This window comes from Barbatula barbatula (genome assembly GCF_947034865.1).
Source record: "Barbatula barbatula genome assembly, chromosome: 15".
NCBI classification, from domain to species: Eukaryota; Metazoa; Chordata; class Actinopteri; order Cypriniformes; family Nemacheilidae; genus Barbatula; species Barbatula barbatula.
Window position 1 is genome coordinate 22,921,148 of NC_136778.1, and position 12,228 is coordinate 22,933,375.

The window sequence follows — 12,228 nt, forward strand, 5'->3', positions numbered from 1 at the left end:
CATCTATAAGTCACCCTTCTCTTCAGAGATATCAAGATGATGATGATGATGTTTACCTGCCATGTGTGTGAGTGTGCTCAGATGATCTCCTTCTGCGATCTGCACAAATGCCACTTCCTGTTTGAAGTGTCCCACACCACAGAAGGGCAGAACGAGACTCCTGCCCTCCAACAATGTGTTCAGAAGAGTCCTGCAGATCACACAGCGCAGACACAGCACTGACACACACACACACACACACATAGACTTACACATTATTCGACTGATTTTAGGAAGTTTTATTTCATGACATGATAATATTAAATGAGCATGCATCACATATGCCGCTGTACCCTTCAGTGACAGACGTGTGTTTTGTTTTTGTGAGTGTTACTCTGCTAAAGTGATATCGAGTCGAAGCATCTCGTGTACATGTGAGTTTGTAAAGGAAGAGTTAGTAAACATTGACTTGTGTTTCTGTGATGTAACATGTACCGACTGAGTCATTTACGACTGAAACGCTGGAGTCGTCTCAAACACTGATTCACATCATTCAGAGACTAATACACCCATGTATTACTAATCTATTATGAAGGTGAACGAGTAGAAATAAATGAAAACGTGTATATATGTACCTTGAAAGTGGAAACCTGTGTTCTAGATGTGAAAAATACACACTGACACATACAAACATGTGATTTCAAGAGTTTGGTTCCAAAATGAGATACACGAATCAAACTGCCGTTGGTTTGTTTTGATATAACTTACACAAATAAAAACATGATTTTTTATAACAGAGTTATTTCATTTTGGAACCAAACTCTTCATATATTCATTAATGAACGAAACACAAAGAGTTTCTAATGGCTGAGGGTCGTGTTCCAGACTTTAGTGACGTGTGTGTGAAAGCAGAAAAGCTCTTACACTTCAAGCTGCTGTTGTGTACTCAGGTGTGTAACCAGAAGAGTGATGTGTAGAGTGTCCACAGGTATGAGAGCTCGGGACAGACGCCAATCTTTCTCCAGAACCAGCTTCTGAACTTCCTGCACCGCCTCTTTGATCTAATACATACACACACACACACTAATATCATGATTTTGACTTCAACAAAATGAAACTGAATTTGAGAGTAAAGACAGAAATGACATCAACATCAAACCATTTTCATCACGTAGCGTGTGACGGTCAAGTGGTACCTTTGGGTTGGTGATCGGCACCGAGACAAAGTAGTTCGCTCGAGTCGTCTGCTTTTTATTCTTCTTATCTCCATCTTCCTCGCTCTCTACTCGTCCGCTCGCTCCTCTCTTACGCTTTTTCTTCACACTTGATTCAGAGCTGGTAACTGAAGGTACAGGACAAGATTCAACCATTACACTAATGAAAGAGATGGAAAGTGACAGACGGTTATATGTTTCTTGTTTATTGAAGCACATAAAAAGGGCTTCAGAAGACTCAGATCCTGCTGGAGAGCTGCGGAAATATGACAGCAGCCGGAAATGTATGTAAAAAACATTGCATATTGTATATGACATTTGAAGGCATCACTACAGCTGTGTTTTCACTGACTTCTGGGTGTGACTGTATGTCTGTCTGACCCTTTGAGAATGTGAGGAACAGAAGCATTTAGGGAGGAAAAGAAGAAACGTGAAAGGCACAACAAATGTTTTATTCATCGCCCGTAGCCAGCTGGGATATCTGAATGCAGAGCAGCTGCGGTACAAGGCCGATCCACGCATCGCTCGGCTCCTGAACATCATCAGTTCAACGCCTCAGTGTGTGTGATTCCTCCTCCCGGCTCATCGTGACACCTTGACTCTCAAAGGTAAGCGTGTTTCTGCATTCTGCTTTTGACCAGGACTGAGAAAAGACTTTTGTGCGTGTGACTCACAGCCCAGCTCCGTCCAGATCTCTGTGTTTGAAAAGGGAAGTTCTGACATCAGACTGTCTGAGTGTCTCTTCTTCTCCTTCCTCTTCTTCTTGCTTTTCATCGACCTCTGTATTACCTTCTTAACACCTACAAAACAAAAGCTTTTTAATAGTTGTGTTATATGAGTTGCACATCTGTTTTTTTATTCAGATTTCACACGGAGTGACATTTTATTTATTGAGCAAATTTCAATGAGCTGCACAGCGACAAACAATAGTACAGCAGTACTGGACACAAGCAACCAAAAATCCGTGTTCTTTGCTGTCCTCACAACAGACCTGTTCTCAGAATATACATTTTATTATGTTTATATCGGCATGATTGCAAAGTGCACGTGTTTTTCTTCTTCTGCTTATCCAGACGATATATTCACACGTGTGAAGCGCTCGAAGGACGTGTAGTGCGCATGTCTCACCCTCAGTAGTGTGCATTTGTTGAGTCTGGTGTTGTAGTGTGCAGCTCGTGATATCTGTGACATACTGCATACTCCTGTCAGAGCCTTTAAAACACTCTCGAGAAGCTGTTCAATGTACAGAAAGTGACATCGGATCATCGGATCGCAGCTGTACACAAGTGTTACTCGTGTAAATGTTTGTCATATATTTCACGTAATGAGCGAGTTATATATGATAATCGCGTTATTTGACATAAAGAGAACAGATACTTCAGTGAATCATTATTCGTGTTGTAAACAGTTACTCAGCTCGTGAAACCGCGGTACGGAGAGTCAGAGGGGACACGCAGCACGCGCCACTTCATTAAAACGCGTTTCCAGTCATCAAACGATTACAGAAATGATTTCGTCGTAAAGTGACGTCATTTTGATTGTGGATTAACATAAGAACCACACAATGTTGTTTACTGTATATTGAAAGCTTGATTTATGGGTATAGGATTTCAGTCCATCCAGCAGGTTTAACTTGTTTGCTGGAGTTAATAATCAAGAATATGCTGGAAATAAATACGTTCAACTGGATAATAATTGTATGAGTTTAAATAGAAACTTTTGTGGCCTCAGCTGGTAATGTGTTGGATTATAGTCTAAGGTTTAGTAGAATAACACAACATATCAGGAGGAGAATCTATGATTATTCACAATAGAGCTTGTTCACCTTAAAAATAGAATTCATTCATTTATTTGCATTCACGTCACTCCGAACCTGTATGAGCTTCTTTCTTCAGAACACAACAGAAGATATTTTGAAGAATGTTGATAATCAAACAACACTGAACACCATTGACTTACATTGTATGAACAAAACCACTGAGACATTTCTCAAAATATCTTCTTTTGTGTTTCACAGGTGAAAGAGTCACACACAGATTTAAACCAAATGAGGGAAATAAATGATGGTTATCCCAATAAATAAAGGGGCAGTGTTTGTACGTTTTATGGCACTTCATAGAATTGCACAACAGGTGCTGATTTCAAACAGGTTTGCCGAACACTCCTGTCAGTCAAATATAAAAACACACACACGCTATTGGTGACCTCTCATTCCAACAGATCAATGTTTGTGTTCATGCCTTTAGAGAGTCAACACACATAACTCATGCTTACTCAAATGAAACTGAAAAACATATGTTTTACGTATCTATCCAGCCTAAACATGTTATTATGACTTGAAACGGGATCATTTTCACTTTCACACACTGTACAATGGCAGAAGTGCTGCGTCTGCTCCTCTTTCACACCTTTGTTTGTGTTGTGTAACCTGATTAAACTAGCGGTTGGGTTTCAGAGCGACGAAGGTGAACACAACTCTCTGGGCCAAGTTCACAGGTGGAACGGCTAACAGGTGTAAAGAAAAGGGAAGTTCTCATCGCCGCTCGTGCAGCTGAAACCAACACAACGCTCAGGATCCTGAGAACCTGAGGTGAGCCAATCACACGCTTCCATTGAGAGTGCCGAGGGCTGTTTAATGGGGTCAATGGTCGAGTTACACACTATTCACTCTTTATGAATGTACATGCTTGTCGAGTAAGACGACTAAAGAGGAAAGCGTTTTAGAAATAATAACAGAGGTCCAGTACTGTGGAAGCATTTGTAAAAGCAAATATTTAAAGAATGACATGTGACTCGCTAACCACATATACCGTAACTATTTTAATAGAGATCTCTCTCGAACTCTTTCAATAGCCTCTTCATCTGCAAACTACTGTATGCCATACATGTGCATTCTGAGAATGTAAGGTTATAATGCAAAAGAAAAACAACAACAACAACAACAGAGAACGGTGGATGTTCACACAGAAAAAATAATGCTTTATTAATTTACACTTTATCCAATAGTGTTATTCATTCCAGCTGAACAAACTTTTCATAAGCCTCACAGCTTACCACATCATACCCTAAAAACATTTCGCAACATTCAATTATGAAAAATATCTTTTTTAGAATGTGGTAAACCTTCCGCTAACAATGTCGAGCAATGTTTTTAATATTCAGCAATGACATATAATGTTGATCAAATGCATTTGAATAACTTTGAAAGAACTTTTAGACCAGAGTTTTGAGAACATTCTCTGCTACAGTAACTGGGTTATTGACGGTTTCAAAGCAACAAGATAAACAAACGTTACCCTGCATGCCCTAACTTAACTTCCGCTACACATCACAGAGAATAGAGTCCCTGCAGATTATTTCTGATAACAAGCTAAATAAATAGCAAGTTAAAACTATAGGTCAGTATTATTTTGGGTGACCAGTAGAAAAAGCGTTACTTGCCTAAAACTACAATTAGCTATAACAAATTTTATCATATAATATAATAATACAATTGTTAGACAATTTTTCTATATTAACATAAATGTCTATATTTAGGGATGCTCAGATACCATTTGTTTTTTTCTGCATGGTACTCGCTGATAGTGATAGCGATGCCTGTACCTGTATATTTTGGGTGGGGTGGCAAAGCACAACACACTGAAACTCTGTGGTGCACGTGGGCCTGTTTGTGTGTGACTAAATTTAGCCTGATGAATCTGTGTAATCTCTCTGTCCATCACAAATCCTCATTACACTCAACACTGGTCAGCAGTCAGAGCAACAACACGCTATTTTTAACCTTCATGTTCCCGGTGTGCTCTGGAGATTTACTGCTCGTTGCGCAGGCACACGTCAGGCTTGACATCTTTATTTTGTGTGATGTTGTTGTCGTTTTCCTGCTGTAATGAATACAGTCATGCTCCGAGACAGCGCTCACGGGTAAAGAGAGATGTTTTAAATGTGAAATTATTTCACTTTCAGGTGATATTTCAGGACTTTTCTGTCCCGGCTCTAATGATTGGACTATAACACAACCACAAAGGTACTTTCATTCTGTTGAGTTCTTTACGTTCTTCTTTCGTGTCAATTTAAATGTGTAGAAACGACACATTAAGGCCCTTAAACTCTCTGTGTTTCTTCTCTGTTATCTGTCTTTCAATGATGTCGATGGATTGTGACCGTGTTCTCTGGATTTCTGTTCATCTTCTGGTGAGTCGCAAGTTTTGCTTTGTTGTATTTTCATCACTCGTTGAGAGATCTGAAAGTTGTTTAGTCACAGTAGATACAGCTGCAGCTACGTACAGTATGTGAAACCTTTAGATTTTTTTGAGGATTTGCGTAAACCGGTCATAACATAACATTCGTAATATGATCATTTTGTGTAAGTGCATCAGAAGTCAGGAGGAGTGTTAATATACTTAACTAAATCTATTCTGTTAAACTGTAAACTGTTCACTGAAATAATATTTTCAAACTAAAACATTTGAGAAATAAACTAAAAAAACGAAACTTTTAAACTAAGACTCCATATAAAATGTTTAATTTATTAAATACATTAAAGAAATAATTTTTTATAAATAAAATGATACACCTGTTCTTTTAACAGTTTGTGTTTAGTTCAGGAGTGTTGTTGGTATACTGGGATGTCTAGTGTGAATCTGAATTCTTAAGATTCTGTCTGTTGTTGAATTAGTGACCTTTTTATTGCGCTTTTGTGGGCTTCTTTTCACCTGAAAAACATTCAGATGAACCTGAGAAATGCACATTTGATCACCGCAGTGCTATTTTACAGCTACAATACACAGGCTTGAGTTCTTTATTCATGGAAAAGAGTGTCGTATTTGAATGGTGTGCCAGTATCACAGTGGAATGACTTTATTTTTGTGTTTTTTCTTGTTTACGTTTCTTGTTTAGTCTCACATCATCAGATGTGTGAGCGAATGTTTAGCTGACACGAGTCTTCTCTTGTCACTTACATATTATTTTAAGGAGGTCTTCTAAAGTATAAAAAGAAGATCAATTCTGTTTCTGTTACAAATACCAGCGGGTGTTTCATGGTGTTCTTTTGGTTCCCATCTGCCAGACTGATGATGATTTGTATGACCGTAGTTTTTCTACCAAATTCTTTATTGTCATTGTATGGATCATACAACTACATTTCTGGGGTGCTTTTTGTCAATTTAAGGATCTAAATAATAAGTACAATCTGGAGAAAGAAAGAAAACTATAGAACAACTATACGTACAATACTACAAAGTATCTAAAGTGTACAGTAGAACATTGCACATAGATTGGTCTATTTAGGTATATGAGTTGTATCTTATGAGTTATTGCACATAAAGACATGAAGATGTGATGTGTGGCTCTTGTTTTGCGCAGGCAGCTGAAGGTACATGTGTCCTTCAAGATAAACGATGGCGACATTTAAAGTTACTATGATATTACTAAAAGTAGAGGCAAGAAATCTGGTTACAGTCCCGACTGGATGAGATGTGGAGTATTCTTGAAGATGGTTCGCATGTCTTCAGATTAGTGTGCTGTAGGTTATATCCGCTAGTTGGCGCTGTTTAACTTCTAGTCAACAGACTCGCTGCTGTTCCTTTTGTCCGCGCCTCGACGGTCAACGTGTTTATTACGCACCGCCAATAGCGACGCGTATTTCAGATAGACAAGCAACTCCAGCCAATTAGAATTCGGGTCAGACCAATGAGAGCGCAGAGGCGGGTCTCCGCGGCGGGGCGTGTTTCTCTCACAGAAAGATTTCGCGGCTGAGGGGATTTTAACGGAACATTTCCGACGCGTTTGACCGTTTTCTCGAGCGCTTCTAGACTCAATCAGGTAAGATTACATCTGGATTTAATACATATGTTCAGTGTTAGTCATCTGATTGTGAAGGAGAGCAACTTTATTTTTCTCATGATGGTCGTCGGATAACGTTAAACCCGATGGCTCGACTTATACTTGTCGATCATGTGTGTAAATGTTTGTTTTTCTGTGCTAACGGTGGTTTGAACGGTGTCTAAATATGCTTCACGTGAATACGTGTCGTGGATGTAATGATGCTGTACACGCCTGTGTTAAATGCATTGCTGTGGTTCGTGTTTTTAAGCGGTTGAACTAAATACGACTAAATGACACATTAATGGTGTGTGTGTTGCATATTGTGTCAAAGTGTTTAATCCGCCCATCTTCTATCAGTCTCTCTATATATATTACTAGCATTACGCTATAATGTCCAGTCGTTATGTTCACACTGACGGTGTAGTTTTACAGCAGTGTACTGGTCGAACTCCACGTGTGACATATTTAAACAGGCGGGATATCAAACTGCTCACATTAAAGCGCGTGGATACCGGAATAATCGCATTTAGTACGTTTCCCTGTGGCTTTACGATGGATTTCACGGGCACGTGCCGGAGAAAGAGCGAGAGAGAGTGATTCCCGCGTGGCTGGCTGGCGCGCGTTCACAGCCGTGTGTGTGTGTGTGTGTGTTACCCCATCACATCATCACGGGTCGTGTTCGCTCGTAAAGTGTTTTAGTGTGTAGATAACAACACGTCACAGGTGTGCGTGCGTTTCTGTTTCACGCGACGCCATCTTCTGCGGCGCGCGCTTATCTCCAAGTGCATGACCCCAAAACCTTCTGCTTCCATCTGCACCCCATATACAGACCTTTATACTGGTAACCATAACAACCGCCATAATACCCTAATCTGCAGATATAGATTATACATTAAAATGCAGTAGGGTCCATATCTAGACAGCATGACTCACTTCTGTTTAAAGGGACAGCTGTATATAAATGTGTTTGGAATGCTTATAACCAGACAGATCTTGACTCCCATAGGAGGAAAAGTTACTTTATCATTTAGTTTGATCTGTTGAACACAAAATAAGACCTTTTGAAGAATGTGGGACAGCAAACAGTTCTGGAGCACTTTTGACCACAATCGTATTCTTTCATTTGAGATTAAAACTGTAATTCCTGGTTATCGATTCCTTTCGCATATTTTCAGAAAAGTACACGTTGCGTGATCTGCTGATATCTCAATAAAGGCTCTTATGAAAATGATCAACACTGTTATTGTAGTAAGCAAAGTTTAACTTTAGAGTTTTCATTAAAGACCAGGAACCACAAATTAACAAACAGTTTAACCATGATGTAGTTCAACTATGGTAATACAAATTGTAATAAATCATAAAAGCATGGTTCTATGTGCATATATACACAAAACGGTGCTCATAAATATTTATGTATTTTGCAAACAAGTCGATAAGCAGGTTGATATCTGAATGTTTTTTCCTTCATCTGTGGAATCGAAACTGGGAAGCAGAATTGTATCTTGAATCGCAATCGATTAAATTCAAACGATTCCCAAACCTACATTTGATTAAAACACAGCTGAAAGCATCAGTGATGCTGCACGTCCAGTTTAAAGTCTGGACCGGAGCTGTTTAAATCAGTGTCATCACATCATCTGGATGTGGCACGTTCTTGATCGAGCACTCAGTGGTTCTTGTATCAAATCTTGTAGGGTTCATACATGCTTTTAGTTACCAGCTCAGATCTGAAGTGCCCTCAGCAGGAGATTGTATTTTTGGGGGGTGATAAGATGGACGGATGCTTTGAAAACTGGATTTGCAGCGAAAACGTTATCTTTGTGGTGTGTGTTGATAAATGAATAAGGAACTAAATCAATGTCACTTATATTGGCCTGTCATTCAGCTGTTGTTGACAGTAACAATGCAAGGCAGATTATTTCATAGGATAATGTTGTACCCGCTAGCCACATAAAGCTGTTTTGCAGGGCTGTAGGGATTAGGTTTTGGCTGAGTGTCGGGTTTTAGGTGGAGTACGGGTGTAGCTAATGCCCCGTGTACGCTTGGTATTATGATGCATTTGTGGTGGTAAAGGGCCCTTTAGTTCCTGTCAGTAAACCGCTGTGCTGCATTGACAGGGTTCTTTAAAGGGCAAACTAAAATGTATAAATACCGCCTTTTAAGATAATGTTCATGTCGTGTAGTTTTGTACATGTGTACAGTGGCAGTGTAAATCCTCTCTGACTGTCATTAATCTGTTGCTTTCGGAGACAGTCTGGGATATCTTTTGTGTTTTTTATCTTCAGTACTGCTCCAGACAGACAACAGTTTTATTATCAGCAGGCTTTCCTGTAGCTCAGTGTTAAGAGCATTGTGTTAACAACGCAAGGTTGTGTGTTGGATCCTAGAGGATTGCAGATACTTGTGTATAAATGTATAGGATAATGCAATGCAAGTCGCTTTGGATAAAAGCATCTGTCTAAATGTAAGCTAAAATTCAGCTTATCAGATATAGCTCAACAATTATGAACACCTAACAGCTTTTACACTTGGTGTAAAGTCTTGTTGAGACAGATGTCACTTTAACCGGAAATTCTCTGTACAGAGCGCTTTTATCAATGACAGAAAATCTTAAGGGCATCTGTCATTTTGACGGATTACAATAAAGTAGATTTGTAACTCCCCGTTTGGTCATTTCCCTTCATTAGAATGTCTTCGTAGGCTACTTCCCCTAACCTGAACATGATCGCAAAGGGACACATGTTTCCCATTCATTAACTTCAGCGTTTCCCATACAGTGCATTTACCTGGGCGCTCATAATAGATAATGAAAATAGTTGTCAACGAATTTCACTATCGATTAGTTGGTCTGTGAGGTCACTTGCAGGCTGCGCAGTTATAAATCCAGCGTGTCTTCTTCCCTTTTAAAATGACAGTTTTAGACGTGTGTCTCTTCGTGCGTCACAAGTTGCGCAGTTTTAAAGTCAAACGTGACTATTTATTTTGGGATGAGATTTAGCAATCTCATTGGGCCCCCCAAAACAGCATAGTCTCTTTAAGTCACACACTTAAAACCACCCAAAAAACCAAACGCCCCAAAAACAAATGCATAGCAACTCCCTGACAACCACCCACAAACGGTTGAAGTAATTCATGTGAAGATGTTTTGTGTTTCAATGAACACGGTTTTATCAAACACATGTTGTGTGAGGAGTTTTACATGACAGGGCTCTAGACTCATTTTTCCCACTTTCTCAGTTTGTCGACCAACTTACAATTTGGTCTCACTCTTTTTTTATAGTAATCATAAAGACCTTGCATAATGACCTCAGTTAATGAATCCTTCCGTTCATTTGTCTTTTAAGAGAGTCGGCTAAAGACCTTCATATTGGGCTTTTACACTTGCGAGCCGAATGAATCCAAAATAATTGCAAAGAAACTTTACTTTTGATTATTTAGTTTTATATTAAGTAATATATTTGCTATAAAATGATCTGACACACATTTAACCTGTCATTCTTTCACAATACTCCTTTATTGTCCTCTTTGCATTACTCAGAAGTAAATTATAATATATGTTCTTTACCGCACAATGTCAAAAATAAACTTTAAATACTTTAAACACTAAGGCTGTACGATATGAGGAAAAGCTGCGTTGCGCGATAACATAGATTTTTTTAATATTGCGATAACGATATGACTTGCGATAAATATTGAAATGTGAACGTTAGCTAGACTGTTCCCATGTCTTTGTGGATTAATAGGTTCTTTGCGAACCTAAACATTGAATAGCCTATTCCCACTGAATAAATTATATAGTTTACTACAATATTTTTATGTGGACAAAAATATTACTTAGGGATGCACCAGGGCTCCAGACAAAAAAATCAATTAAGGATCCATAGGCTACTATGGAGAATAAAACAGGCGCCAAATAGTTTTTTAAGAGCCACATAACATGAACTTGAAACTACTTTTAGTTTTCCTGTTGTATGTACATCTTCCCCCTCATAGGTTTTGAGGAGTGAGATGTTACCTTTATCTGGTGCTATAAGCAGGTCGTTGGTAATTTTGCGTCAAAAGCTTGACTAAATTTTTCGTGCATGTTGTTATTTTGTAGGAAATAGCACAACTGAGTGCACACTACTTTTTCTAGTATTTTAGACAGGTTCATTTGGATCTAAGTTTGGTTTCTTGATTAGAGGCTTAATGACGGCCATCTTAAAGGGTCCTGGGACATGGCCTAGATTAATTGACGAGTTGATAATGTTATAAATGGGCTCAATTGCAACAGGTAGTAGCTCTGTTAATAATTTAGTTGGTATGGGGTCTAATAAGCAAGTTGTAGGTTTAGATGTTGCGATAAGTTGAATTAAATCTTCAAATATCACATTGTTCGTCCTCAGACTAAATATGTCACAGCAAACAGCGCATCATCGTGATGGGCTTGTGTTTGTATATTTGTCAATAACGCCTTGCTGAAGTTTAATGCAGAGATCTGCGGACTGCGCTGCCTTATCGGGCTCTGGTTAGAGCTGCACGATTCTGTATAAAAGGGAAATCCGATTTTCTTGCTTAAATTAAAGATCACGATTCTCATGAACTTTTTATTTTAGAGATTTACAACCCCTGAACATTAAGGTTATCAAACAAGATGGCAATAAAATAAGACATAATAATACTCTTGGCTTCAATCAAGTTTAAAGAAATGTAACAAACTTAAACTTGATAATTACGAGAGGGCACTCAATAGCGCTTATCAAGTGTTCTTGATACATCTGGTTTGTATCCGAAAAAAGCCCACACTCTGGAATAAGATCCTCTCTTTGGTAATAAAACAACATCGGGGTTCTTGTCAGACGTACCTGCGCATTGCTCTGCCTCACTCATTCTCTTTAGTTTCGGCTTCTTTCTTACTTCTTGGCGAAAGCATCCACTGTACAGGTGGCGTTAACACAAGCACAACTGTCTGTCTTGCACAATACCCGATGTGACATCATGACGGCCGCTGGGAGTGATTGCGTGTTATCTCGAGAACTGCCAACACTGCGCATTTCCTCTCCTTGGAAATATAATTAGCTGAATCGTTGAAATGCTGGATTCAGATCGTTTGTTTGTCGAATCAAGATCGCAATCTTTTAACGATTAATCGTACAGCTTTAGCTCCAATAAACAGTTTTCCCTTATTCATCGTGTCAGGCTGTCTGTTGCGATGTGTTCATATCGCGATCGC

General features: G+C 39.0%; 2 protein-coding genes across 2 annotated transcripts in view; one reads left to right on the forward strand and one right to left on the reverse strand.

Annotated features, from left to right (window-relative positions):
- Window positions 1-2,620, reverse strand: part of akap7 (A-kinase anchoring protein 7) — a gene marked incomplete at its 3' end in the record, with an annotated part of 3,990 nt that extends 1,370 nt beyond the window's left edge. Inside the window, 6 exon segments of the mRNA XM_079475476.1 lie at window positions 61-183; window positions 185-218; window positions 904-1,040; window positions 1,176-1,321; window positions 1,868-1,993; window positions 2,322-2,620. Of these exon segments, the coding sequence (XP_079331602.1) occupies window positions 61-183; window positions 185-218; window positions 904-1,040; window positions 1,176-1,321; window positions 1,868-1,993; window positions 2,322-2,391 (636 nt within the window). The 5' untranslated portion in view covers window positions 2,392-2,620.
- Window positions 2,621-6,910: 4,290 nt separating this feature from the next.
- The window catches only part of LOC306905092 (band 4.1-like protein 2), a gene marked incomplete at its 3' end in the record, with an annotated part of 33,130 nt that continues 27,812 nt past the window's right edge, over window positions 6,911-12,228 (forward strand). Inside the window, exon 1 of the mRNA XM_079475477.1 lies at window positions 6,911-7,013. The remainder of the gene's footprint in view (window positions 7,014-12,228) is intronic.